The sequence below is a fragment of the Cyanistes caeruleus genome, chromosome 9, assembly GCF_971803275.1.
Source record: "Cyanistes caeruleus chromosome 9, bCyaCae1.hap1.1, whole genome shotgun sequence".
NCBI classification, from domain to species: Eukaryota; Metazoa; Chordata; class Aves; order Passeriformes; family Paridae; genus Cyanistes; species Cyanistes caeruleus.
In genome coordinates, this window is record NC_141709.1 from 22,653,819 (window position 1) to 22,681,324 (window position 27,506).

The 27,506-nt window shown below is 38.2% G+C and overlaps 1 protein-coding gene across 3 annotated transcripts in view; it reads left to right on the top strand.

The window, feature by feature from the left end:
- Positions 1-8,987: 8,987 nt before the first annotated feature.
- LOC111933175 (vitellogenin-1-like) overlaps positions 8,988-27,506 on the top strand; it is a 44,498-nt gene continuing 25,979 nt past the window's right edge. For 2 of the 3 annotated variants that reach the window (XM_086902363.1, XM_086902364.1), the window contains exons 1-13: positions 8,988-9,309; positions 10,732-10,752; positions 10,980-11,131; positions 13,575-13,826; positions 15,971-16,132; positions 16,819-16,970; positions 19,675-19,825; positions 19,916-20,073; positions 20,174-20,339; positions 21,415-21,537; positions 23,100-23,318; positions 25,374-25,591; positions 25,671-25,768. In XM_086902363.1, the coding sequence (XP_086758489.1) occupies positions 9,195-9,309; positions 10,732-10,752; positions 10,980-11,131; positions 13,575-13,826; positions 15,971-16,132; positions 16,819-16,970; positions 19,675-19,825; positions 19,916-20,073; positions 20,174-20,339; positions 21,415-21,537; positions 23,100-23,318; positions 25,374-25,591; positions 25,671-25,768 (1,987 nt within the window). In that variant the 5' untranslated portion in view covers positions 8,988-9,194. The remainder of the gene's footprint in view (positions 9,310-10,731; positions 10,753-10,979; positions 11,132-13,574; positions 13,827-15,970; positions 16,133-16,818; positions 16,971-19,674; positions 19,826-19,915; positions 20,074-20,173; positions 20,340-21,414; positions 21,538-23,099; positions 23,319-25,373; positions 25,592-25,670; positions 25,769-27,506) is intronic. The other variant, XM_086841280.1, reaches the window with a different exon arrangement.

Consider the following 27,506-nt stretch of genomic DNA (forward strand, 5'->3'; position numbering starts at 1 on the left):
TTCATTAAAAAAAAAAAAACCACACCACACAAAACTGAAGAAAGTCAGGGAAGAGAAAACCGTGAACTGTGTCTTTCTTGATCATAAGAATTGAGAGAAAACAAAGCTGGAGAGAAAGCAGTTGTCAGAGATTGCTAATGAGGTTATGATAAATTGTTGCTAGAGAGATCTTACCTATTGAAATAGAATGAGAAACAGAAATGTGAGGAGAGATGGCATTCCTGTTAACCTCCTTCAAGCAGATACACCTCAAGTAGTGTTGTCTCTGGCACTTTACAGGCAAACAGTAATGTATTTGTAGGAGTGGAGCCCATAAGTCAGCATTCTACTCTCTCTCCTTACCCCTACTTAGAGCACCTTCCTCCCACTACAGCAAATTAATTACTACCAGCAAATTAATCAGGTCTTTGGACTCTCTTCTTATATATTTTCTTATATATTTTCCTTTTATCCCTTGTGCTATAATGTTGAGGTGAGGCTGGGTTTTTTTGCTTTTTGGCAGCTAATAACATCCCTGGAAATCAACACAGCACACACACACTCGGAAGACAACTCCGGTTTGGTCTTGCTGAGGTTCTTTGGTTGGGACTTTGGGTTTGGGGTGTCCTTTTGCTTATTCATTTGTTAGGGAAGCCTATGGTGAGCACAAGACCAGTTTTGTGAGCAGTCTGGGAAGACAGAGCCTCCCACATCTTGTGTGAGCTCCCAAAGGAGGGAGGGGAAGCAGCAAGGTCAGTGTCCTGTCACAGTGCGACAGTCAGAGCACCACAGGAGGAGGCAGCAGCACCTAAAGGGTGACTTAAATAAATAAAATAACTTAAATAAAGCTCCCATTCTCTGCCCATCTAACCCATGAGTACCCATGAGGTGTATTCATCCCTCTCATTTTCCTGAAGCCCCCACGAAGTAATGTATATTATTGAGAGGTTTAGAGAACTGCAGGATGGGCTTTTTCAGAGAGCAAAAAGCCATCTGAGGAATATTGTTGCCCTCATTTGACTCTGAGACAGTTTCTATCTCTATACTGTGACAAAGCAAGAGACAAGCTAAAAATGGTGGGAGATGTTCAAATTTTCCAGATAAAAAAGAAAAGCTAACTGGAAAAAAAAAAAATATAAAATTCAGGGGTCTTCCAGAAGTTCAAGACTAAGAAAAAGAAGATATCTGAAGTTCTCTTATGTTGTTCTGAAGGATCTGTGAAGGCATCAAAGAGAAAAATATAAAGTTTTCCCCGGTTCCTTTTTTATTTCATTTGTACACTTGCTCCTGGCTTTCAGATAAGAGACTGAAGTAGACACCTTTTTCTAGCCTTCTAATCTGAAGTATATTAGATGGACTTCAAAATGGAAAAATAAAATTCTCTATATATGTCTATGTTTTTTATTGTGTAGTTTCAAATTATTCTCATTTGTTTCCAGAGTAATTTTTAATGTGTATTTATCTAAAGTGTTTAAAATCTCTCTATTGTCTTTCATATTCAAGGGCAAATCCATACCATTTTTCCCCAAGACAGAGAGACAAAAATAAACTACTTAATACTGAGGTAATAACATGGACAAAATGTCACTCGTGTCTTTCAGTTTAAATCCCTTTTTCCCTCATGTTATTTCGATCTGCCTATTGAGGAGACCTAAGAGTCTCTCTGTAAAAACAATAGGTTTCCAATTAAGTCTCATTAGTAGGACAAAACCACCTGTTTTGGGTTAAAGATCTTATAAGACTCTAGATCAAAATGAGTGACAGTGAGGGCAAAGTGTTCTGATGAGAAATCGAACAACTCCTTCCCTGAGAAGTCCATCGTCCCTTCCCGCTCTCCAGATCAATCTGAAGCTGTTGTCAGCATCTTGTGTGATTCGTGCTTTTTTAGCAAAACAGACTCCCCTTATCTCTTGGGGTCTGGGAATATTCTCATGAAAAACCTGTCTGCTTCTCTGAATCTGTGCTTCCATACAGTTGTCACAATCCTCTCCTCACACCTTGTGCCACCTTTCATGACAGGCAGCTCAAGCCTGCTTCAGGAATATCCTTCCCACTGTTTCTGAAGAATCACACTGCCTCCTTTTGCCTTTGGTTGTGGTCCTTGCACCTTATCTCTTACAGCTGGAGGCTGATCATCTCAGTCCAGGTCCATTTTAAAGAACTGCCCACAGGTCTGACTGTTCCTGCATGAGGAATTTTACCCATTAAATGGCAATGAAATCTTATTTGCTGTAACTGCAGGATGGAAAGGCAGACTGTTTCAAACCCATTGCTAAACTGCTCCTTGGAGTCAGAGAAAGTTATCTAGAAACTCCTATAATGGTCTTCATTTCAATGTGCTTTGAACCTGCTGCTCCAGTAATCTTCAGTGATAAGGCTGGCTCACATACCTGTGGTTCCATGTGTGCTGTAGAGAGTTCTATAATTTTAGAGCCTATTAACCAGTAACTTACAAGTCTCTGGTACTTAAATTTTGTGACTGCTTTGTGAGGCTTAGGCTGATAGCCTATTTTCTTGGTTTGCCTTTTTTTCTTGTTTCCCAGGTGACTGGCCTGGCTTTTCAAATGTTACTGTGAGATTGGTTTCTTTTCTATGCTTCATTAAGACAGAACATTTGTTACCCTCTCTTCAGACATTGCCTAAGTCTTTGTACATGGACTTTTATCTTTTTCTGTACGTTTCCCAACACATTGAGTGAGTAGAAATTTACAGATGGAGCTGCTGATGTGCTTTCATGTAGAGCATATCTTCTTGTACAGCTGCATGTCTCATATTTTGATTTTCCTTTGCTGATACCTGCAGTTACTTTTATGCCTTGAAGATGAGCTCTTCCCACACTCCTCCACAGTTTCTCCTAGCAACATTTCTTTGTATACTGGTTGGTGAGGAGAGCTGAAAGGTTATAGGGCTGCTACCTTCCAGAAAGACACTGAATTATTTAGTATCACCGCTGCTACCTAAAATGATAGCATCATTTAACTCCAAGTTCAACCGTAGCACTGCCATCATCTGCTCAAGCACACTGCTGCTACAGAAAACCAGGAGCTGTCTGGAGAGGCTAAACATGAGCAGATTTGAAAAAATCTTTAATGTTTATAAGTAATAGTTACATTAAGAATGATAGTTGAGCTTTATAGACATGAAAATCTTATGTTAAGAGTCTTGGCTGTGTTAATAGGCCCTTCTGCTGAGACTCTGTGTGAGGTGGCAGCCACTGGCACCTGCACTGAAGTGTAGATGCCTGTGATAGATGGACCAAGAACACAAGCGGTATAAAATGTTTGCATAATTAATTAGTAGTTTAAAAAAAATCTGTATGCTTAAATGCACATATTTATTACACCTGATAGTGGCATATGCTGCATGTCTTTAGAAGTGCACAAGCACAGAATGGAGTGGTAAAGTTAACATTCACTTCTGAAAACTCACGGATATATGAATCCAAATAGTTTTATTTGCTGCAGGAAAGATCTTAAGTCAATCTTTGAATCAAGAGGAAGATAAATTTCCATTCACTTGTGTCATGGTGTCCAGAAAACCTGGAAAGATGAATAAGAATGCTTAAATCATTTACTAAATTGCACGTATGGTTCTTTGTGTTTTGCTGTAAGTCCTCAATTAGAGAGTTTATGCACTAGTAATCAGTTCAAGGGAACTTAGTTTCCTGTTAGAAAGTCTAAAAAACCAAGAAGTTAGTATCAACCAACATCTTCCTAGGTTAAAAACTGTAAAATACTAAGTACATAGCTGGAGTAAACTGACCCAATTCCATTTAATTACAGCTACATCAGTTAATTCCAGGAGAAATTCAGCCAGTGAATGAATTACAAATAAATTTTCAGAGGAGGAAGGAAAGCCAACAAGACAAAACTGCAGAAAATATCCATGGAATGTCTCTGGCTTTATTCCATTGCCTTCTCTGAAGAATTAAAAAATAGATAATTATGCCCAATTTAAGTTTTGAGATTGGCATTATTTGTTGATCAGTGCAAGCATTCATTGAAAGTTAAATTTAGAAGTTTCTTTCCCAGTTATTTGCCTTTGAAAACCAAGAAAATAACAATCTTCTTAGTGTTTTTTCCAAAGCTGAGCAAAAGGAATTTAACAGAGGTATTATTATTAAAAAAAAAAAAATAATTGAATAGTGAAAAAATTGAATGGTTTCTGAAATAAAGTTCTCATATAGCATTTTTAATGTTCTGAGAGGTACCCATGCTAGACCAGATTTTCAAGCCCTATTCATACTGAGAACAGTTTTACTCCTTGAGTGTTTGCACTGAAGCTACAGTAAATTCTAAATGAGCAAATTAGTGTCAGCATACACTAGATATAACTCCAATTAAACTCCATGAACAGATATCATTAACTTCAGTGCAGGGTACAGAGAGTAGAGAGCAGGGGCCTGCCTTTAAATTTTTCTAAATCTTATATTTAAAAGTCTTGAAAATACAATTTGAGTATTTACACGTGAAGGCTGCACATACCACACCGGAGAATAAAATTTTAGTGATATATGTTCTTCTTGCAGGAAAGGATGGTCTTTATCATGTAAGAATTGTTCCCAGACAAATGGATAAGAGATTTTCTGCAATATGGGAGAAAATGCAGTTGTGTAAGTGCATGAGACAGCGGGCCTGGATCTGCATCCAGATCTGATTTCTCCTGGCTATACAAATTTGTTCAGCCTTAATTTTTTATACTAGGAGGATTAAATTAAATCTTCATGGTCTTAGCCCAAGGTGTGTTCAAGAGTTAGTTTACCCTCTGATTTTTATGGGTAATGTTGAACCATAGTGCTGCAGTCCTTGATAAGCAGGTATGAATATCAGTGCTCCATTTAATATTTTATCTGTAACTGTCTTTTACAGAAAATATTATGATGATTAATACATATTGTTGTGGGAATAACCATGTAGCAACTTTCTTTTAAACTGATGTAACATGGTGGCCAGTTTATTACTGAACTAACTTTCACATTAATTTTAAAACAAAATGTGTTCTTATTTGTATATGATTAGGCCTTTTATACTTTGGAAGTCATGGTCATTCATTAAGTACCAGTAGGTGATTTTGCTTTTTTCACCTGTTTTGTGAGGGTAAAGTCAATGCCTGTTGTTTGAACTGGCTGGATATTATCTGCTCCTTCCTTAGGAATAATACACAGCTTATCTTATCTGACCCATGACCTAATGTCACAGTGACCCCGTGCCGTGAAACTAACGTATCGCTCACCTCATATATTCCCCACTGAGAGAAAATTCCTACTCAGCTTCCTCCTGACACCATAAACCTGTCTGTTACTCTGGCACTGGAAAGGGATGATCCAGACCCATCCTGTTCTTGCACTGGTTCTGTGATATAAAAGAATATCTTACTAAGATGAAGGCTCATGAAACAAAAAACAAAATCCTCATTATACCAGACAACATTGACTTTTAAGAAAAAAAAAAATCAGTGTTTTCTCCTTCATTCTTAAAAAATTTTCCACATTTTGGGTGGGACCACAATGTAAGTAACAATTTTAAGAAATCATTGTATATTTTTACATCTCCACACTTTGAAAATGAAAAACAGTAAGGCAAATTCCTTTCTTAGGAGAATATGGGGTTTTGCAGTGGAATAAGCTTGGGCTGTTGTAAAGAAAAAAGAAAGCCTCGAGAATTTTTTTCTTTTCAAAATTCCTCCACCACTTACTTGGGCATTGTTCCTCCAGGGATAGGAAGGCATCCTCATGCAGTATGGCAGAGGGTCATGGGTTGTTTCCTGGAGTGGCAGCTGTTTTGTGTGTTCACAGGACCCTGAAAAAGGGTTGTGATGCTGAGACAGCTAAACTGGGTGTTCTCCCTCTTCCTGCTTTCCATCCTGAGCACACAGGGTGCTCTGGGTTCTCCTCACCTCCCTGCAGCAGTGCCCACACTGTATACAGTCACAGTTCACCACAATAAACATTTCACAAGTATTTTCCCTTCAAAGAAGTCACCAGCCATGACACCCACAGCCAGGCTTGCAGCACCTCAGCCTGCTGAGCAAGCCTGTGGGTGCAGGGCACAGAGCTCTCTGTGTCCTGGCTGGCCATCACCATTTCACCCCAAAGGGACTGAGCTGGACTCCTGACACGGCTAAATTTCAGGGCTACCCGATTTCCTGTCAGCACCAACCTCTCAGGACCTAATCATTCTGTGACCGTGAAGTCTAAGGGTTAAGATAAACTTATTAGTTATCTTCTAGTGCAATGGAATTACATAGCAAACACCAGTCCTCAAATATGACGTGACTCAAACCTCAGGTGCAAGTTGTCTAACATTTAACCCTACTGAATGACTTGGGAAATAGTATATCCTGGAAGGGAAGGGGGGGAAATCCTGAAGCCACTGAATCAGTATGCTGGCTGATGAGCCAATGATGGCTGTCATCAACCATGGTGGACTGTCAGGCTTCAGAATGTGTTTTCCATATTTGAATACAAATAAAAAACCTTTGAGCTTCTTAGTAAAACTAAGTTGTATCAAAACAATCTATTTTAGATTCCACACTCCTCTTTTTCAGAGTTTCATTCTTTTATCTGGAAATGACAGGCAGTGCATGCTTGGCCTTAGGAGGAGTCCCACCAACTACTTCACAAAATGCACCAAAATGTGGCTTTATCTTAGCAGCATATATTAGCAAAAAGCAAATTTATCAAAATAAAATTCTACAGCTATTCTATAAATCTAGGCCAACAGTATCTTTCAAACCATGCATATATCAAAAGTTAGACAATACATAAATAACATTTTCTACCTGTTTTAGTTTTTAACCTTTCTATCCAATTCACACAGTTATCACTCTATTGGTGGTGTGCCAGCATCAAACTGAGATAACAGTCAAAAAAACCAAAAACCCCTTTTAAAGCAATCTAATGGAAAAAAATCCCTTTGTGAATGTACTAGAACCAGCATATGGAAATTTAGCCCAACCTAGAACACATTCTTATTCATTAGGTGATGTCTCTGGAGAGAATATCAAACATTATCTTGGAAGCTATGCCAGACTTACAAATGCTGAATGTTTTGAACAAAAAATTCAAGGAACAAATGTTAAATATGAAGTAGGTGTGAAGCTTCTTTTTAAAAATCTTCTGAAATTAGGAAAACTGAAGGCTAAAAATCTCTTCACCTAGCCAACTGATTATATCTATTTTAACCTGCTATGGTTGCTTGGGAGCTGTTTGGCTAATCTCTGCTTTGTCATTAGGCTATACATTAGCAGGATGGAAATGGCATCACTGCACCATAATTCAGCAATGTGAATACAGAACAAGGAGAGTGCAGAGCTATCAGTGGCAGTACAACAGCAGATAATAGGACTCTGTTACTCAAGCAGAATGTGTTATGCAAAGACAATTGCTGTGTAGAAGCAATAGCTCTAATCAGGTTAATTAGGCTGTATTCATGTTTCATTTATGGTGCAAGTGCCCTGTAAATTCAAAGCAGTCTACCTCCTCTTACTGCACTCCTTATACAGCCATCACATTCTTTGTAGCACTCAACACCATATATTTTCTTCTTTAAAAGAAAAAAGTCCCAAGATATTTCCCACTGCTCTTTAACAATTCCTTTTCTTCATTTTTTGCACCTAAAAGGAGAAAAAAAGGAAAATATGCAGGCTGTGTATAAAGCCTCTGCCCATATTAAATTTCATTCCTCTGCAACCAAATTAGGTACTTGGAAATTGTTTGTGGAGGGCCTGTTTCATTGTGGATTATATACTTTTCATGTGTTTTCTTGCTCACTCACATGACCTGTTGAATTTTTAAGAAAAATTGTATTGCCTTTAAAAAGTGTGGCTCTTACCTTTCCTCCTTTTATCCATTTCCTTAAAGTGATAGATCTCCTGTTTATTCCCTCAGAACCAGCTGGAATGATGTGTCTACTTTGAAGGAAGGATTAGAGCTCAGTGCTGTGACCCTCAAACTCTAGCTGTGTCTCCTCTCTACTTACTGCATTTATTCAGTAGTTCCTTTAAAGTAATAATGGCTACAACAATTCTGAGATCACTTTCTTTTCTTGCCCAAGAAAACAAGCCTGGGTAGACTGGAGCTATTAAAAAGGGAGAGCACATGCTGCAAATGAAGAGAAAATGGCAGCTTGAACCATCTTAATTATTACAGTTGTTATTTTAACAATCAGGTATCCACATGCTGATTGTAAGCTTAGATTCAGTGTGATTCATTAGAAAAAAGAATTGCAGTATTTTCACTACCAATTTAGAACACATTTATTTGTGTTACATCTTAATTATAAAACCTTTTATTAAACTTGAAAAATGCTATAGTTCTGTTTTAATATTTATGTGTCCCTCACACAGTATTTCAATGAGCTGTTAATAATAATGTTTAAATAAATATTCTTTCTCACACAGTTCTGTATATAATAAAAACTTTATCTTCTACATTCTGCCCTGTGGAATGGAGCTAGTTGAGCTCAATAAGATAGCACAATATTGCTGCAGAGGTCAAGCTGTGGCACTGATGAGCAGTGTCATAAAAGCAGGGTGATCGAAGCAGGAGTTTTGCATGTTATCACCTACAGTATTACTTTGCTGCTGTGCATTTACTTCCATTCTGGCTGCAAAAAATGTAACTGTTTGTAAGGAATTTCTGACTACATCTCACAGCACCAAGGTGCGCTGCTGAATTTCACAGGGCTCACAAACATGGTGTAGCTTGTCATAGCTCACAGGACTTAGCACCCTAGGAGAACACATCAAGGAAAATCTGTGTGCACTCGATTTTTCACCACCTGAGCTCACACTGAACCAAAGGTGCAATTATTAATCTCTTTTAATGGTTCATATATCTACTATATTTAAATATTTTACTGGACAGGTTTCATTTCAGGGAAGGTCTGACTACTCATGCAATTCTGTCGCTCCCTCCATGAAGGAAAGCTGTGATATTAAAAACCTCAGGATTTCAGGAGGTCTCAGTAGTGCAGGACCCCAAGAGAGGGAGCCCTTATTTGACTCCTGGTGGAGCAATGATGGGGTAGAAGGACCATGCAACTGCATCCCTGACTCCAGCTCAGGTGTCCTGGCACCACAATGATGAACTTCACTATTCCTCAGTCAGGTGGCATCATTCCTAGTAAATGAAGCAACAATGTAAAGGACTGCTTGATGGGGCTGAAGGGGAAGACCTCAGGACCTGGATTTAGGTTTCACCCTTCTCCTGCCTGATGAACAGCACCAGCAGAAAAATCCTTGTTCCCCTCCCGGAGGATAAAGTCTGGGTGCCTGACTTAGTGCAGTATTTGCTGTGTTGCACCTTCCACAGCCTCGTGGAAATACCAGGTATGCATTCCTGAGCTCTCCTTCCTGCCCCCTCAGTAACCTTTGTACGCAGGTGGTTTTTCACATGATATTTAATTTATCATTTGAACAAAAGACAAGCTTAAATTCAAAGTAAATGTTAAATACTTGCAAAAAAGTACATATAACTGAAGGCAGGGAGCAAACTCCCTCCTGACATAGTTTTGCTAAGGATTGATCTAAATGTTATTGCTACAAGTGGGAAATGCTGGATATATTTCCCCAAGAGTGACAGCAGCAAAAGCCCCATGAGAACTTACTGAGAAGCTCCCTATGCTCCCAACTCACTGAGGTCCTGTTGGAAATGTAACTCACTTCTTATTAGATTCTCCTTATAAACAAAGAGTTTAATTTCCCTCCTGTTTTCATAGTATAAACTTTCACTCTTGGCCATAGTCTAATGTGATGGTCATACTGACAAGTTACATCTTTCCAGGTGTGGGTAACAAGATAGGCTTGCAAAGACAGACATGGTAGACCCCATGGAAGGGCAGTTTCTCATTGCATGCCTGTGAGTTGTAAGGTGTCTCAAGCCTAAATCTGTATAATCAACCACAAATTCTCTTCTAAAAGTGGAGTTTCAATATGAAACTCTTGAAGGGTTTGTCTCCAAAGCAGTGACCATGATGAAGAGTAAAATATCAAAAGATTAAAGACATGACTGGAAGAAAGATAAATTATTTCAGTTATGATGGAGGAACTATAGTTGAATAATTTAAATTTTAGGACTTTTTACTGTATAAATAAAATGTAGAGAAATGAGGGGGAATAGCAAGTAGGATATTTTGAAAATTAAATCTCTTTTCTAGTATATGCCTGCCAAGGTGTCCTGCTGAATTTCACAGGGCTCACAAACATGGTGAACTATATAGAAAGTAAGGTAGCTGAAATCATGAGGTGATTTGAAGTTGTCAGCATTTGTGACCTCAGAAATGTTTATTTTTTGATTGATCAATATGCATTCTAGAATACACTTATTTGTCAAACCTATGTGCCAAAAGAAACATGTGATATCACATGCCTTTATAAAAGAGGAACCCATCACATTCACCTTTACTTTATCCCCATCATGAGGGGCTTGATATTAGCCCTGGTTTTAACCCTGGTGGGTAAGTATCTAACTTATCTGCTTTGATGAATTTAAAATTGTGTATTCAGGAAAAGGCTTCAGAATCTAAACATAAGTTCACTCAAAGACATGTTGTAGAAAGAATTATTTTATTACTTCTTTTGTTGTTTAAAGAAAAAAAAAAAAAAGGGTGTTTGGCTGGTGCTGAAATAGAAGTTAATTAGAAAGGGTTATGCTATATGTGCCAAATGATTTTATACTACAATACATTAATATTTTGGGGTTGTTTTTTTTTCTTTGTCATTTCATTCCTCTATTTCTTTCTTCTCTTTCAGGGAGCCAGCATCTTAATTACCGTAAGTAATTTTCCTATCAACCAATATAACTATAATGAGTGAAATTAAAAACAGAATCTAAAAAGTATATCAATGTTTAGTATGGCTTTACAACAGCTAATTTCATTCAGGTAAAATGCAAAAATGAAAAAAAAATGGGGTTTTTTTGTTCCATACATTCTAATGCAGGTACTTTAATATGTTCTGTATATTCTGTATAATGTTTTATGGGAACCATTTCTTTGCAGAACCTGACTTCAGTGAAAGCAAGGTTTATACATATGATTATGAAACCACGCTTCTCAGTGGACTTCCAGAGAAAGGACTTGCAAGAGCTGGAATAAGAATAAAAAGTAAAGTGGAAATTAGTGGTATTGGGCCAAAACTTTGTCTTATTAGGGTAAGAAAATGTATTCAATTTGAAAGGTAAAATTCTCATCCTACTTAGCTGCTTTTTTTTTTAAGCTTTTGTAAAGTAATTAAGTTTCATCGTGTGTTGTGCTTACTCAGGGATAATGTAACCAACGCTGTTATTTTTTATACAGTGCCCTAAATTCTATTTGCACTTTGCAAGGTAATTCTCAGCTCAAGCCAACCTTGAGCTTGAAGGATTTCTTCTGCTTTGTGGTCAGGGAGACAATGGAATGTAATTTGAAATGCACAATAATTTATTACTGGATCAATCCAATTGTTTCAAACTGTACAACCTAGGATTATTTAATCAACTGATTTCATAACCAGCAGACAAAAAGCAATAAAACATGTGACAGTAGTTGAATGATTCAATATTTAGCTTAATTAATGTCATCTTTCTTTTTTCTGAAGGGTCCTGAGTGACATTCTTTGTCATCCTCAATTGTATATTTTTACTGCTTGCTGAGTAATTACTGAGGGGTTTGATTGTGTGAAATACACTTTTGCCTTTAACAGGAGCCTATACCCACTTATAATGAGTATATAGAAGTGCACACCTCAACTGCTTTACACAAACTCCATTTAGTCTTGTGTATACGCAGAAGAAAAATTATCTTTTTGAAAGATTTAATTTGGCATATTGAATTTTTTTCTGATTAAAAAGACTGGTGACTGTCTGATTAATGCTTGTAATGTAGCCTTCCAGCCTGAATTAGCCTGCTGTTGCTAAGTATTTTTGTTAGGTTCAAATTATTATAGATCTAGACAGGAAATATTGCTTTTCCATGACATTTGTAAGGGGATGGATTTCAAAACAAAAATAGTCAAGGAAATAAGAGTCACACATCTGCAGTGTTGAGTAGAAATCTTCCCTGCCAGAAAAGAGGCAGAAGCAGCCTTGTCCTTATCCCAGATCCTCCTTCATTCCTGCCTAAACAGCTCTTGGTGTGCCAGGGTGAGTCTTCACCAAAAATTGACTCCTGTTCTCTAAAACCTTCTAACATCATTTTACCGGTGTTACTGCATTTGTGAATAGTTTCCATTTCAGAATTAATTTCAGGCAAGAAAAGAAGAAAAAGAAAAAAAGCATAACTTTTTGGGCAAGTTCTAAGCTAAAGGTAATAGTACATTTATTCCCTTCTTCTCTGGGAAAAGTTTATTTTGCTGCTGTTATATTTAAATTAGACAGTTTGGAGGGATGGTTCAGGGAATTAAACTTTCATCTGCAGCCTACTAGTTCACATTCAACCCAAATAAAAAGCTGTGTTCCCTGGGCAGTTTCCAGCTGACAATTTTTTCATCACAAACCTACAAGTAAGAATTGCCAGCTGTGTTCAAAACCAAGCAGACAGCCTAAGTCCTGCCTGGGCCCCAAGGGCTGGGGAAAGCTACCTCGCCCTGACCCTGCAGAGCACTCCCAAACCTGCCTGTATGCAATATGCCAGAAGCATGTCCAAGAGGCAGCATGAGGGATTTACTCTCTAACAGCCTTGCCTGTAAGCTTCAGTTGCTGGGGTTGGCAGTAATCTCCACCAACAATAACAAAAATAAATATGAAAGTGCAGTCTCCAGTGATTTTCTGTGTGAGGATTTAGTTTGTGTGGCTTTTTGAGAAATTAATCTGTGTCTTGCACCACATCACCAGCCTGAGGTGTCAGAGAAAAGTCTCTTTAAGTTGTCAAAATATATAGAAGGGAAGGGTCCTCTGAGAATCTAAGCTAAACATGCCCATTCCCATAGGGTAAGAATTATTCAAGTTATGCATAGTTTAGCACAACTTTCTACTTGTTTGGATGTGCCCCAGGTTGAGGCTGGAGCATGAAGCGCAGAGTGGGGTTGGAGCCATGCCTCAGCCTTTGGTTTCATCACAGCAAAACATGTAGGGAAGGACAATTTCTGTAATCTGCTGTCCACTGCTCAAACTAATTCTGCATGTCTGGATGGCCCAGAGGCCATGTGTTTATTAGTTTCAGATTGCTGCCTACGCTCTGTGACCCCAGCAAGGGAAATGACAGAGTTCACAACAGGAGTTAATGATGCTTTATGCAACATTAACTTTCTCCTGCAATTTCCTGCAGATCTTCCATGCTACTTTTGGGTAGCAACCTGCTTCATGTGGTTCTTGTCTGGCTCATTTCATTGCACAAGTCAGCCTTTGGCAATATGGATTGTCTATGAAACAGAACAGTGCAGTGGCTGTGGAAATATTAGCCATTTGCAGTGTTCTCTTTCCTTTTATATACAGAAATATGTGCATTGACACTAGTTATGCTAAATGACAACTTCTAAGTTCTCCTTTTGAAGAGGCTTTGTGTTATTTAAAAGTGTAGTTTTGATGTGGTTAAAGCTCTAGATGCTTACGTGTATTGAAAAAAAGTTAACTGGGGAAAAAAGACTTAAAGAGGCATTTTATTCCCCCTTTGCTCTAGATCCACTCGATCGAGGCTGCGGAGTACAATGGTGTCTGGCCCACGAGCTCATTCTCCCGATCACTGAAACTGAGCCAGGTCCTGACTGGGCAGCTCAGTAACCCCATCAAGTTTGAGTACAGCAATGGCCACGTTGGAAGAATTATGGCTCCTGATTCTGTCTCAGATGATGGTCTGAACATCTACAGAGGGATTTTGAATGTGCTGGAGCTGAGCGTAAAGAAGATGTTGAATTCATACAGTTTACAGGAGGTGAGTTTTGCGTTTGGCCATTGTGATGCCTTTGTAAATAAATAAACTTTCACTTCAGAATCTTCTACTGCATTTTCTGAATTCATCCTTGGCATAAACTTCACTTATAAGAAAGAACGCTTATAAGCTTGGGAAATCATGATTAAGCTTCATATGGGACAACATTTGGTGGAGATGTACTTAAACAGGACAACAGAAGAGAATACTTTTAAACTGGTTGATGAAAGTATTTCAGAAAATACATTTGCAGAATTAAACCCTTAGAAAACCTGGCTTGTAATTCCAGAGAAAGTAAACTGTGAAAGATGAAGCCCACATAAAACGTGAACAGTGTACAAGCTCAACAATACAGTTTAATATTAAAGTCAAAATAACAGTAATTTGACTTTTTCTACCAATCATATATACTTTAATCTCTTCTAACTCCTCTTTTAGGAAGAAAATAGCGTATATGTCATAATGTAACTGTAACAGTTTTGACAGTTGCAGTTGATACTCTGTTGGAATTTTCACTGTTTTTCAAGTTTTAATGTATTAGTCAAGGTCAATCTTCTGATATTACTATTCACCACAGAAATTGCAATGTGTTTAGTTTTTGTGAAACCATATTTACATTGATTAGACTACATTCAACTCAGAGATCAGCAAAAACCTGAAATTATTGTACTTTCATGTTATTTTTACTGAAACTATAGAGCAGAGTAACTCTAATAATTTTAAATTTATTTTTATGTAAGTAGAGTCATTTCTGGGAAGGGAGCTAGGTGATTTAATTTTTTTCACACTGTTTGCTGCACATAAAAATCTGGGGGGTGTTGTTGGATATTCTGCATCACTATTTTCTCATATCTAGTTTCACATCTTAATTCTTTCTAATTCAGTTAGCAATATGTTCTACTCTCACTGCTAGGCAGTAGATGTGACTTCACCTCCTAGAATAATTTCCACGTTTTCTTTGCTTTTCTTAGAGAGCAACTGATTAATGAGCTTTGGCACCCTTGCTTGACAATCTTGAGTCACTCTGCAAAGGAAGATAAATATTATTAGTCCTAAAATCTGAGCTGCAGAGAGGTTTAAAGGACTAACCTGGGGAATTGTACATCCCATCCTGTGGGTTCAGGGTATCTGAGCTAGCTAAACTGCACACAGCCATGAAGTCCAGCTAGGCAGGAGTCTTCTTCATCCCACTGAACTCTCTGGGCTGCACTGTCTCATTTAAAGTCTGGTTGTCTCTACCATACCCTGCAGTGTGCAGAGACCCACACCTGTATTTGCAGATTACAAGACTTCCAGAAAGCTTGGGCAACTCCTATTTCTAGCCTTTCCAAAGACACAGTGTCTCAGGGAATTCTGTTAAGCTGAAGTGGGTACATCTTGCTTCCTAAAAACCACATGACCATTTCACTGCTCTCACATAGCCCAGAGCTGGTCTCTGCACTAGCTATGCTATAAATAACAATAATAAAAAAATCAGCTCTTCCTCCTAAAATGCAATCAAGCATTTTTCCTCTACAAAAATCTCACTGACTGTGGAGACTTAAAAGCTCTTATAAATGTATATGCTCAAAATATTATTGAAGAGCTCAGCTAAAACTGTGAACTCAAGAAGACCCACAATCAAAACTCTGTTATCCTGAAATTCTTTTTAATTATTTCTGGTCACATTACAACAGATCACCTGATATTGCAAGGCCTGTTCCATAGACATTTGTAAGCTGTCTGTAAAAACAAGTTTTGAGGGCAGAATGTCATCTCCAACCTTGAAATACTTTGCTGTTAAGATTTCATTCTGACTGATCAAATTATTTTGACACCTTTTTATTAATATTCCTCAAATCCTATTTCATAATTAACAATTTTAACTGAAGATTGGTACTCCCCTTTCCTGAGGTTCCAAATGAAATTTCAGGGTGATTTAATTCCCTCGGTGTAACTCTGATTTGGCTTACTGACTACCTCTACATGTAAAAAAGAGATTAAATTAATGATCATTGCAATTTTGCTTCTGAGGAATATAAGGATAAATAAAGCATTCATTTCCATTGGTAATTTTGAAAATGCAGAATTAAACAACAGTTTTCATGTGGTGAAGTTAAGCTTTGCATGATAGAGAACTTCTCTGATCCTGTTCCCATTTTTGACAGGCTGGGATTGGAGGTATTTGTAACACAACATATGCAATTCAGGAAAACAAGAGAGCAAACCTAGTCTATGTGACCAAATCCAAGGACCTGAACAGCTGTGAAGAGAAAGTTCAAATTGTCACAGGTTCAGCATACACTCAGCCATGCAAGACCTGCCAGCAGGTAAACCAGAGTGGTATTATGTATATATATTTTATATTCTTATGCAGAGCACCATTTGATATCCAAACAATCTCTTCATTTAAAATACTAAAAATTAGGGAAGAATCAGATCAGCTGTATCCAGTTGTCGATATTTTCTTTCTGTAAGAAAATGATCTCACAGAGCAGCAGAGGTCTGGGCTGCACACTATCATGTACTGCAAGCACACTTGAGCTAGCTCAAACTAGCTGGCTTGGAAACCATTAAGAATCAGCATGAGTTAATTCACCTACTCTGTTGAGTAAAAAAATAGTCATGATGTCCATTTTCTGCTATTCAAGACAGGTACCGCTGCATTTTATTATAATCCTGTCTTTGAAATAAAAAATTGCATGGTTTATGCAGCTGCTCTCCTCAGAAAATGTGTCTGCTTCTCGAGGGAATGACCAATTACTTAGATTTGGGAAAAGGAAAAAGCAGCTAACACTTCTTAGCAGTAAAAGTAATGGAGACAGGCAGTGTGCCTGACCTCTCCCATGGAAGTGAGTGCACAGAATTCACATTGACTGCTCTTATGGCCAGTGAAAAAAGCAGCTCTGGAAAACAAATGGGCTGAAGTGCATGATGTAATAGCCTCTAGTCACAGAATTTCAAAGCTCAATGACTTTTTATTTTCTTTGTTTCATTTCTTTTTTATATTATAAAGAGGAACAAGAATTCCCATGCAACTGCTACTTACAATTACAAAATTAAATATACACGTAGTGAAGCTGTAATTACACAAGCTGATGTTGAGGAAATCCACCAGTTTGCACCCTTCAACGAGATAACAGGAGGAAATGCTATTGTAGAAGCAAGGTACTGTACATATTCTATTAATTCAGCAACTCGGTAATCTGAGTGAAGGTCCGTAAGTGAAATAAATCCTTTACTTCCACAGCCTATTGTTTGCCAGTATTTAATTACATAAAATCCCAAACAGCTCGTAAAAACAACCTTTGGTGTTAGTTGTAAATCTGAAATGTGCACATCACTATCCAAATTTTGTTAGCTAAACTTGGCAGGACTTGGCTATTTTATTTCTCAGGGATATTTGATTTATGCTATAAAAGCCAAAACAAATGTAATTCCATCTGAGAAATTGTGAACTAATATATTTGAAGTAAAATACTTTGAAAGACAGTTACTCAGGAAAGAGAGTTCCCTGGAAAACAATAATGCAGTAAGAGGTCCTTGGAGACCAGTTCACAAGAAACCTAGGTAGTACTTTGGATTCCTAAGTACCATGGGCAGCTTGCAAATCTCCCATCAAAACTCTTTCTTGGTAGGAAATCGGGTTTTATTGCAAAATAATTGGGTGAAAGGCATGTTAAATGCATTTACTTTTTCACAGCAAATTTTTCATATTTCTTAAAGAAATTTGAGGCAAAACAAGAATATCGTTGTTTATGAAATTTTGCCCCTAGCTACAGCACTCAAACTTTCAGAATTGAAAATTTTTTTCATCTATCAAACTAATTTATTGAAAAAAAATTCTGTTATTTATTTAGTTATGGACTCTGTAAATAGTAGTGCCCTACTGAAGGGAGAGGATTTTGCATAAATGTCACAGTGCAGAAGGTATTCTTCAATCCCACTCTAGGTGCTGTGATCTTCATTGCTCTGTTAGCTTCTGCAAGGATCTATTGGTATAATAGACAGTTTTGGAAACAGCAACATCAGAAAGTTTGTATCAGTAACTCACTGATTAACTTCACATATATAATGAACATGTTCAATTTGCCTAATTGAAAAAAACTAAAAAAAAAAGTGGCTTTACTGTCTTATGCAGTCAAGGAGTCAAGGTGTAGATAGACACAACTGCAGTGCTTTCATGAAATTATAGGTTTTTGTGAGTCAGTATTAGTCTGGAGGAAATGGATTTAGGATGCTTTACATTCTCCTTCTGCAGGCTGTAGAGATTGTCTTCAGTAAGGTCTTTCTCAGCTCCCAGAAGTGTAGTACCTTTATTTTTCCCATTTTCTCTGCATTTTTATCATTACCCAGCTGAAGGGGACAAATACAAGATAGTTGGAAAGATGTGACTATCTCACTCAAGTCTTCAGAAGTTATTTCCACAGTGCATTCTCTATTAGAAAAAAATAATCTATCAAGGCCTTAATGTACTTGGAGCTGAGTTTTCAGACCTGCTCAGCATAAGACTCTTGCAGCACCTTTCAAGGCCAAGAGAGGTTTTACTACTGTTTCACCCTTTTAATCCTATCTTTAGCATTAATTTCTCTTCTCTTCAGAATACAGCATTTTCCTATCTATCCTAGGCAGATATATCTCTTCCCAAAACAATGAAAATTAATACATAATAGATTCAGCATGATTTGAAAGGGAGAATTAAAACTGCCCAAGTGAACCTGATGTTGTACATTCTGATCCAAATGCCCTTTCAATAATATTGTATGAAATGTTGAGAAAAAAGTCTCTACTGATTCTGTAGCAGTTTCTATTCAAATTCCAGCAGCTTGTCTGTAAAGCAGTTATATGCTATTTTTCTGCAGCAGTTCTCTACAATCCATATGGAAGAAGTGAATAAAAATGATACAGAAGATCATAGAGATTCCAAAATAAACACACCAATTTTCTACAGAGATTTTGAGACACTCTGTAGTACAGCAATATTGCTTTTGGAATGTTTTCAGTTGTTCAGTGCAAATGCCTAACTTTATTAGAGTGTCCTAAATGAACCATTTTAAACATAATTGGTAGGAGAGGCTACATCTTTTAGCTGAAAATGTAAGATAGCAAATATTTACAAAGACAGTCTCTCATTGGAATTATTCTTAATAAAAAATGATGAAGGTTTGTAGCTTCTGAAAAAGTTTTCAAAAGGTTGAGCACTTTTCCAAAGACTAATCCTGAATTTATGTGGTCCTTTTTGTTTGGTAAATCCAATTTAAAGTGTCATGAGAACCTTCTTTTGTAGTCCCCAGGATATTCAGCTTACCAAACAAAATTGCTGGGGGGGGGGGGGGGGGGTGGGGAGGGAAGGTTGCTATAGTTCAAGTAAAAAGATTGTAGCATTTCTTTTTCTATCTAAAAATTTTCAATTCCATTTAAAACTTCCAGGAGAGACATGGACACATGACAGCTTTTATGGACTTCTTAGAATGTTTAAATTAAATTATTATTTCTGAGCAAGTTTTCCATTTTTGTTTTTTTACAGTCCATAGTTTACTCCTTAAGACAAAACAGGTGCTTCCTGTGATATTCTTCAGGCCACAGCTGCTCACCTCCCTCTTCTTCCAGAAATTCTCAAGCCAAGTTATTGCCAAAGGAAGGCGAAGGCTGGCTCTGATCTGAGCCCTGCTGTGCAAGTGCACACCTTCTCAGAACATGGTTCTGAGCACCATGTCCAAGTGCATCTGTCTGTAAATATCTTTGCCCTCAATAAAAAAACCTTTTGTAGTTGCACTGCGATATGGGGAAGCAGAATTACTGGTGGGGTTTTCTTTGTTGCTGTTTTTACCCCGCATCCTGTGATGTTTTCTTCCTGGGGTCTCTATTGCAGGCAGAAATTTGCTTTGACTGATGTGCAGAAACAGAGGGCAGAGGTCCCACCAAAAGAGTATCAGAATCGTGGGTCTCTTCGGTATCAGTTTGGCAGTGAGTTGCTTCAGCTTCCTGTCCACTTATTCAAAATAAAAGATGTGGAAAACCAGGTAAAGCCCAGCTGCTGGACACTTTGTTGGTGATTTAAATCTATGCATGTGGGAAATAGTGCATGTGAGCACATTTCCATCTTTCTGCAGATAGAGGAAAGCCTGCAAGAATTAGTAGAAGCCACCTCTGAGCAGCTTCCCAGTGATGCACCAGCAAAAGCTCTCAAGCTTCTGCACCTCTTCCGTGCAGCAAATGAGGAGAATTACGAATCGGTGTGGAAGCAGTTCTCCAATCGGCCAGCGTACAGGTACAGGCAATAAAGGTGGTGCTGCTTCTGCTGGAGACCCTCTGGAATGCCTGTGCTCAGAGGCAGACTTGGAAAATGCTGCTTGCCTTTCCCATTACAGGCGCCACATTTTGGATATAATTCCTGCAGTGGCCAGTCACCGTGCTCTCAGGTTCCTGCGGCAAAAAATGGAAAGGCAGGAGCTCAGCAGCTGGGAAGTGACTCAAACAGTGCTTGTGGCTCTGCACTCCAGCACTCCAACGTGGGATGTGATGGAGGAGGCAACGGTAGGATTCTCTAAACACTCTCAAATCACACTTTGCTGGTTCTAGCATCTGTTGTATTTATTCCTTTGACAAGATAGCAAAGTCTGAAAAGATAAAGGTTTTGTATCCTCTAGCGAGGCTGAAAGGGCTTTGTTTCCTGAGTGTCTTAAGGGGAGGGGAATACAAATCAAAAGGACAAAAATGAGTCTGGAATGAAACAGGAAATAAAGACTAAAATACCTCTCAGGGACAGAGGTTATTGCTGCAAACAGTGGCTTCTAGTCTCTTTTTCCAAATGTACTTTATAGTTACATCAGATAACGTTTCTGACTGTCTACAAAGACAAGGGAGCAAGAAACACATATTTGTTACATCCACATATTTGTTCTATTTGACCTAGAAGGAAGGGTATGAATTTGAGAAGATCTGTCAAAACCAAGGGAGTTATGTCAATGTGAAGGCCATGTAGGAGAAAGTCTAATTATTTTTGCAATTTTTTCTGGATATGCAGGGTTTAATTCCAGTCTCTGATGCAAGAACTTGTCTCAGCCTAACCTAGGCAGAGACAATGAACCTCAGACTAGAGTTTTACCCTCAATGAAAGCCATGACAGCCCAGCTGTCACTGTGTTCTGGTGCTCTGCTTCCCACACAAGAAACCAGTGAGCTGGTGCCTCCTGTCAGCTCCTGTGTTTATAAAAAAAGTATTCCTGTCTGCCCAAGTAGTGAGGTCCATACACAACGAATCTTAAATTCATTGTACCTATAGCTGATGCAATCATAAAGCATGATGAATATTTCTTCAATAATGTGCATTTTTCCATTCCATAACTGGGTGATTTATTCCCTTTGGATTATAGGCTATGCCAAATTTAAATCTGAAACACTGTAAAAGAAACAGATCTGCCTTCCAGATGTTACTTGGAATCATTTTACAATTACACTGTCAAACGCAGTACTATCCACAGATTAACTGAAAATTCATCAACAAAAATAGATATCAAAAGCCTGGTTTTGTCTTCCATTGGGTAGAAGCATATTTTCCAGTAATGTTTCTCTTCATTAATGGTAGTAACAAACAAGTGCCTTCTCCCCAGCTCATTGTGAAGAAGCACTGCCCGCGCTCAAGCTCTGTGCTTGGGAAGGTTTGCCACCTCAGCTACGCGTCACTGTGCCACAAACAGTGCTCCTCATCAGACTCCTGCTCCGAATGTCTACAGGTAACCACCTTGTCAGCTATCATTTAAAAGGAAAATTAAGCCTTGAGTCGTTTCTTCCTTGTTCAGAAAGCTGTATTTAGCTTCACTACAGTGTTTTCTCTGGGGAAAGAAATCTCAGTTGGTTAAATGCATCATTTTTATCTTTAGATTAGCACACAAAAGGGAGTGAGAAGAAGAAGCAGACAATTCAGAATACTTTCCAACTGAGTATCTCTGATTGCTTTATTGCCAATTATTAGTGAAGTCCCGTGACATTGCTCTAAAATACTTTAAATATAGGTATTATGTATATTTATAAATTAACTGACACAAAAGCCCAGGTTTTTGTCAGAATTAATGTATCCCAGCCAGAAGCAAAGCCCTGTCATCAACAGAGGCTATAAGGCTGTTAAAACAGCAGTAACACCCTCCCTGTTCTGCACTGCTTTTAATCAGCAGGCCTCCAAACAACTTGAGTAGTCATTAAACAGCATTTCCCAGTTCTAAAAATGCATGTCATGTTTTACAGGGGCCAAACACTCAGCCAGTAACAGGGAGGGAAAGAGAAATGTGTGTTTAGTCTTTGGCACCCGTCAATCCAGCATCCCCAGTGAGAGCAGGGTGATCCAAATACACTGTGTGCCTGACATGATATTTTTCCTGTAGTATGTAGGCATGGCCAACATCCCAACATACGTCTCCTGTGTTAAAATTGCCACCATTGCTCTTGAGCTAATTAAATCTGAGAAGCCCTGTCAGACAATGAAAATTCTTTCCCAGAACAAATTATTGCTTAGGCTGATTCAATGCATTTCAGGTGTCCCTTCACTGGACTGGTAATATCAAGTAGACTGTTTCTGCACCATCAAGGGATCTCAAATGTGTTATTTTAAAGTACAGAATCTGTATTGAAATTATCCTCTAAGTTCTCAATTTCTTTTTTAGTGCCATTTGTTATCATTTAAAACTCTTCTCTATTAGGATTTAGCTCTTTGCTCTTACTCAGCCTTCAGACAACTACTTCTAATCTTGCCATACTGATGGAAGTGAGATCCAGTTGCTCACAATGAAGGCTGTAAAATGAGCTGATTTTTTGGCACTGATCTTATTTTCCATCTATTAATCTATGCTGAAAAGAGACTACCCTAGCTGGTTAAGGGCACCACCACTAGCCATATTTTCAGGAATCTTTCTTAGGGTCTGAAGCAATTGTATCTGTATTTTTGCACCTGTCTTCAGCTGTGAGAGAGAGAGAGATGCTCAAGCAGCATTATTTCAGGGTCCCAACTTACCCTGAAAGGCAGTGGGCACAAGGTCCTAGCCATTATTTTTTTCCTTTAAAAATCTTACTTGATAACTTCAGGGTATAGTGATGAAGAAGCTGTCCATTGCAGCTTTCTTGGATATACTTGTTCTATGAATAAAATGTTCTATTCATGAGGCAAAAAAAAAAGAATTTGAAAATATTTAGAATAAATGAATTGAACAAACTGAAATTATGAAGTCAAACCCAGAACAGGCTGGTGGATGGAATATAGATAAGAGCTGGAATTGAACTCAACAGATTTGTTTTCATTTTTCAGCTTCTTCATGGCTTTGCAGGAGAGGCATTGAGCAAGTCTAGCACAGAAGAAATTTCCCTGGCTTTGAAAGCCCTTGGGAATGTAGGACATCCAGCCAGCATCAAGCACATCAAGAAGTTTTTGCCAGGATATGCAGCTGGTGCCTCGGATTTGCCTCTCAGGGTCCACGCAGCTGCTGTGATGGCCCTGAAAAACATAGGCCTAAAAGACCCCAAAATGGTAAGAAAACAAATCTGCCTCCTTTGCCTTTGTGACTTCCACTTACAAGGCTGCTAATAGATAATGGGTGATGAAGGGAAAAACAGATCTTTTCTTTCAAACATCATGTTTTTTAAAAAAATACGAAGATATTCCATGGTAAGCATGTCTTATTTCTTTTGACATTAACCTCCGGTATTTCAGACTGCAACAAAAAAATCCCATTAAAAGGATACATTCATTGTTGTTGGAGACAAATCAGTATTTCCATTGCAAACATTTCATTTCCAAGGACATTAGACAGAAAACTAAATTATTGACCCAAATGTGTTTAGTAATACTTCACCTTTGATATGTGAGAGAACCACAAAACAAGGTTTTCAGAGAGCTGACATTTAATACTGAGTGTCACATCTAATCGTAATTCAAGACCGCATTTCATTGTAAATAGATACCAAGGGTTTGCATCCTAATTACAAATTTACAGACATTGTGCTGGTTTAAGTCATAAACAGAGCATTTACTAAATGTGACTTTTGTCCCTGACTGAGATAATTATTAGATCTCTCATACAATGCCTACACCAGCATACTCTCATCTACTGCAGACGTCACTTTTACAATCATTTTCACTTTGAAGCAATCTGCTTTTAAAAGGAAACCTTTTCAAGGTTTTCAAGATTCTTTTCCTGATGTTGAAATTTTTTGTTTTATATAAGTAAATTCTTAATATAAAAAGTACACTAAAAGCTTTCATTAGCTATTCACCTACTAATCAGTATCAGTGTTTCCATTATACTCATTTCTTGCATGTGCCTCCCAGTTTGAGTGCACACATTGATCCACAGACAATAGTGTGCCAGGGTATGCTTTTAACCAGAAGAATAAAGAAACAATTTAGTAGAGTGCAGGAGCTGGATAGGGAAATGCAGGGGAGGGAGGGGAGGGAATTGCAAAGGTAGAAGTTAAAGTATTTGCTGTGGAAAAAAAAAAAAGCCAATTTGGTGTTTGAGAATAACATCTCTGATTGCACTTTGGCCTGGCTTTCCACTGGTGTCCCAGACCACTCAGTTTGATTTTCTATGCATTTTCTTTGGAGAAAATTGATCTGAAGCAAGTTAATGATTGTGACCATTTTTAACATTGTTCAAAAAACTGTTTCATGCCTGTTTTGCAGCAGGTTTTTAGGTACACTCCCATATTTGGATCAAACACACTTAATTCATGGCTTTTTTTATTGTTTAGTTTGAAAAGCCTCATTTAGGCCTGCTGCATCTTTGTCACCTCTTCTACACTGGCATTTGATAATCAACATACTCAAATTAATAAAACCAGTCAGGGTTTTCCCAAAGTTTGCTGAAGTTTCCTGGGTCATTCTTCATTTCGGCTCATGGACATGCACTCTCCCAGGCAGGACAGGGATGTGCAGAAGGTTTGACAGAACATTGGGAAACCACCATCACATCATCCAGAGTTAGGGCCAAAGGCTCCTGTGCCCCCCTGGAAGCTGGAAAGGTTCCAGTACAAAATTGGTCTTGATAGTGAATATTGCTGAGGGAAAATACACCAACCACAAGTACTACTAAGGAAATTATGTTTATTGCATTAAATTGTGATTTAAACTGCCTATATGGCATAGAGATTCCTGGTAATAAAGTGGGCTTTATTTGTTTCATTTTTATTCTAATATTTAGCAGAAAGTACCCCAGAAGATCACATTATTAGAAATAAGTTGTAGCTTTATGCATAGGGATAAGTGATCTCTGAAATCTCTTCTCAAGTATGTAAAGAATTCATGAAATCTCTTTTACCTAGAGTGGGATCACTCAAAAAGGGATAAAAGATGTGGTGTACAAGTTATCCAGTGAAGTTCTTTGGTTTTCATTGTGTAGGAAGTCAGTCTATATCACCATAATGCCCCTTCCAGCCCTCAGACTATGAAAGCAGGAATAATAATTAAATAATCCAAATTTTTACTGTACTAGTGATGAAATAGATCATTCACTGATGTTGGTTGGTTATTAGCAAAATGTTCAAACATGGAGTAAAACTGGATATTATTTTCTATTATTTTCAGGTCCAGGCTATTACCCTTGAGATTTTCCTGAATCAAAAATGTCATCCTCGAATCCGAATGTTAGCTGCAGCGGTGTTGCTTGAAACCAAGCCAGGACTTCCAATCGTGATGGCATTGGCTGATGCTGTGCTGAGGGAACCCAGCATGCAAGTGGCAAGTTTCATCTACTCTCACTTGAGGGCCCTGGGTAGAAGCACAGCTCCGGATCTTCAAGTGATGTAAGGGAAATTCCTTTCCTAGAAGAAACACTTGTTGCAAGCTAATTGAAATGTTAATGTGCTCACTGAACCTTTTCAGGGCTTCTGCCTGCAGAATGGCTGTCAGAGCACTAAGTCCCAAATTTGACAAATCCGGATATCAGTTCAGCAAGGTTTTCCGCTTCAGTGTCTTTAAAGGTGAGATCCAGAAGATTTTGTAGAGAAATACATATTGGTGAATATGTGGGGGAAAAGAATTGTACAGCATGAGAGCCTAATTCTCCCAGCCAGCTGTTAGGCTGCATGTTGTTCCTCTGTATTTTCTCATCTTCAGTGAAAAAAATATAGGAATCTCAGGCTCTGCAGCTGAAGAATATTTAGGTCCCTGTGTGTTTTGAATTGTACACTGCCAGCATGAAATTACCAGAGGGCTTGTGGGGCTATAACCCTCTGTTTTCATTAGTCAGGGAGGCACATGCTCCTGTATCAAATGCTGTATTCTCAGTGGTGCTTAACAATTTCATACCATTGTTCAGCACCAAACAAACAGAAGGGACCTAAATTACTGCTGAAGTGGATTAATTTCTACCAGTGTTAAACACCTACAGCTCCTTCTGCATTCAAATGTGATGCTAAATAGTCTTTACCCCAACAATTGTGCCCAGTGAAACAGAAAACTCTGAAAACATTCAGATGTGACAATTCATTGCACCCATGAGCAGCTATGTCAGGTTTATTGTCTAAAGATTTTTCGTGCATCTTCCTACCAAGATTCTTTACTAGAATGAGTGGACCCACATATGGTATCTGGAGATTGGCCAGTTACATCAGAGTTGCACATAAAAATGTACTTAAAGCAGGGAAGGACCAGATTAGTAGACAGGTTCTTGCTGGCCCACATTGTAGCTTTTGCAGTTTTCCATGTACGTTATTTTTCTCAGATTTTTTTAAAGCAACTCCCCTATGTAAATGACCATGACAGCCTCAGTGATTTGGCATATGTAGCTGGCAGACTAGAGAGATTATAGCTCCAAACACAGTCCCCTTACACATGCTGTTTATCTATCAGGAGTTGGATGTTTTTAGAACTTGTGTTGTTCACTGGTATGTGTTAAGATTCTTTTCAAAGTAATCAATATTAAGAGACTCTGAAACATCTGAAATCCACAGTGCTGAGTGTACAAGTACTTCTGCCTCCTTTTTGGGGAGAAGGGTGTGACTTGAAGGACTTTTATAAATCTTATTATTGTCTTGCCCCAGTTTCATGGATTTTACATGACCATTTAATGTGCTCTATAATGGAAATAAATATAATACATACTGCAAGAATCACAGTAATATACTATACGTATATATATATAAAATATGAGGCAGTGCTTGTTGCCTCAATGATGGAGACAACAAGCGCCCAAAGAAACACAGTCACTTGTATACACCATGTGAACTTTTGTACTACTTTAAATACATTCAGGGATAGATACATTTTTCTGTTAATGTGAAGATATGTGTTTCTTGGTTTAGGCACTCATTTTGACTTCTAATTTTTGCTTTTAAAATTAAGCCATCTAAATTTTCACACTGTGAGAAAGAGGGGTGCAGTATGTATGAGGGATGGGGGCTGGCAGGGGGCTATGTGAAATGGAATATTTTATTTTGGCTGTAGCCTGAAAATGCAGTACATCAGGGAATTGCTGTTACTTCCTGGTGAAGACCATTGTCAGTAATTTGGCTGCCATGGATAGGTAGCTCCTCATCCTGAAGAACAAAAAACATGATCTTTTTCTCACACATGCTAATCTTAGACTTGTATAACTCAACTAAATTAAGTCAATCTCCTACTACACTAGTATGGGAAGAGGATCCATCCTCCAGCTTTCTAATTTAATTTGTTTCCACTAGCCACAGGTAAAGTGTGTTTCTGTGAGTCCATTCTGGA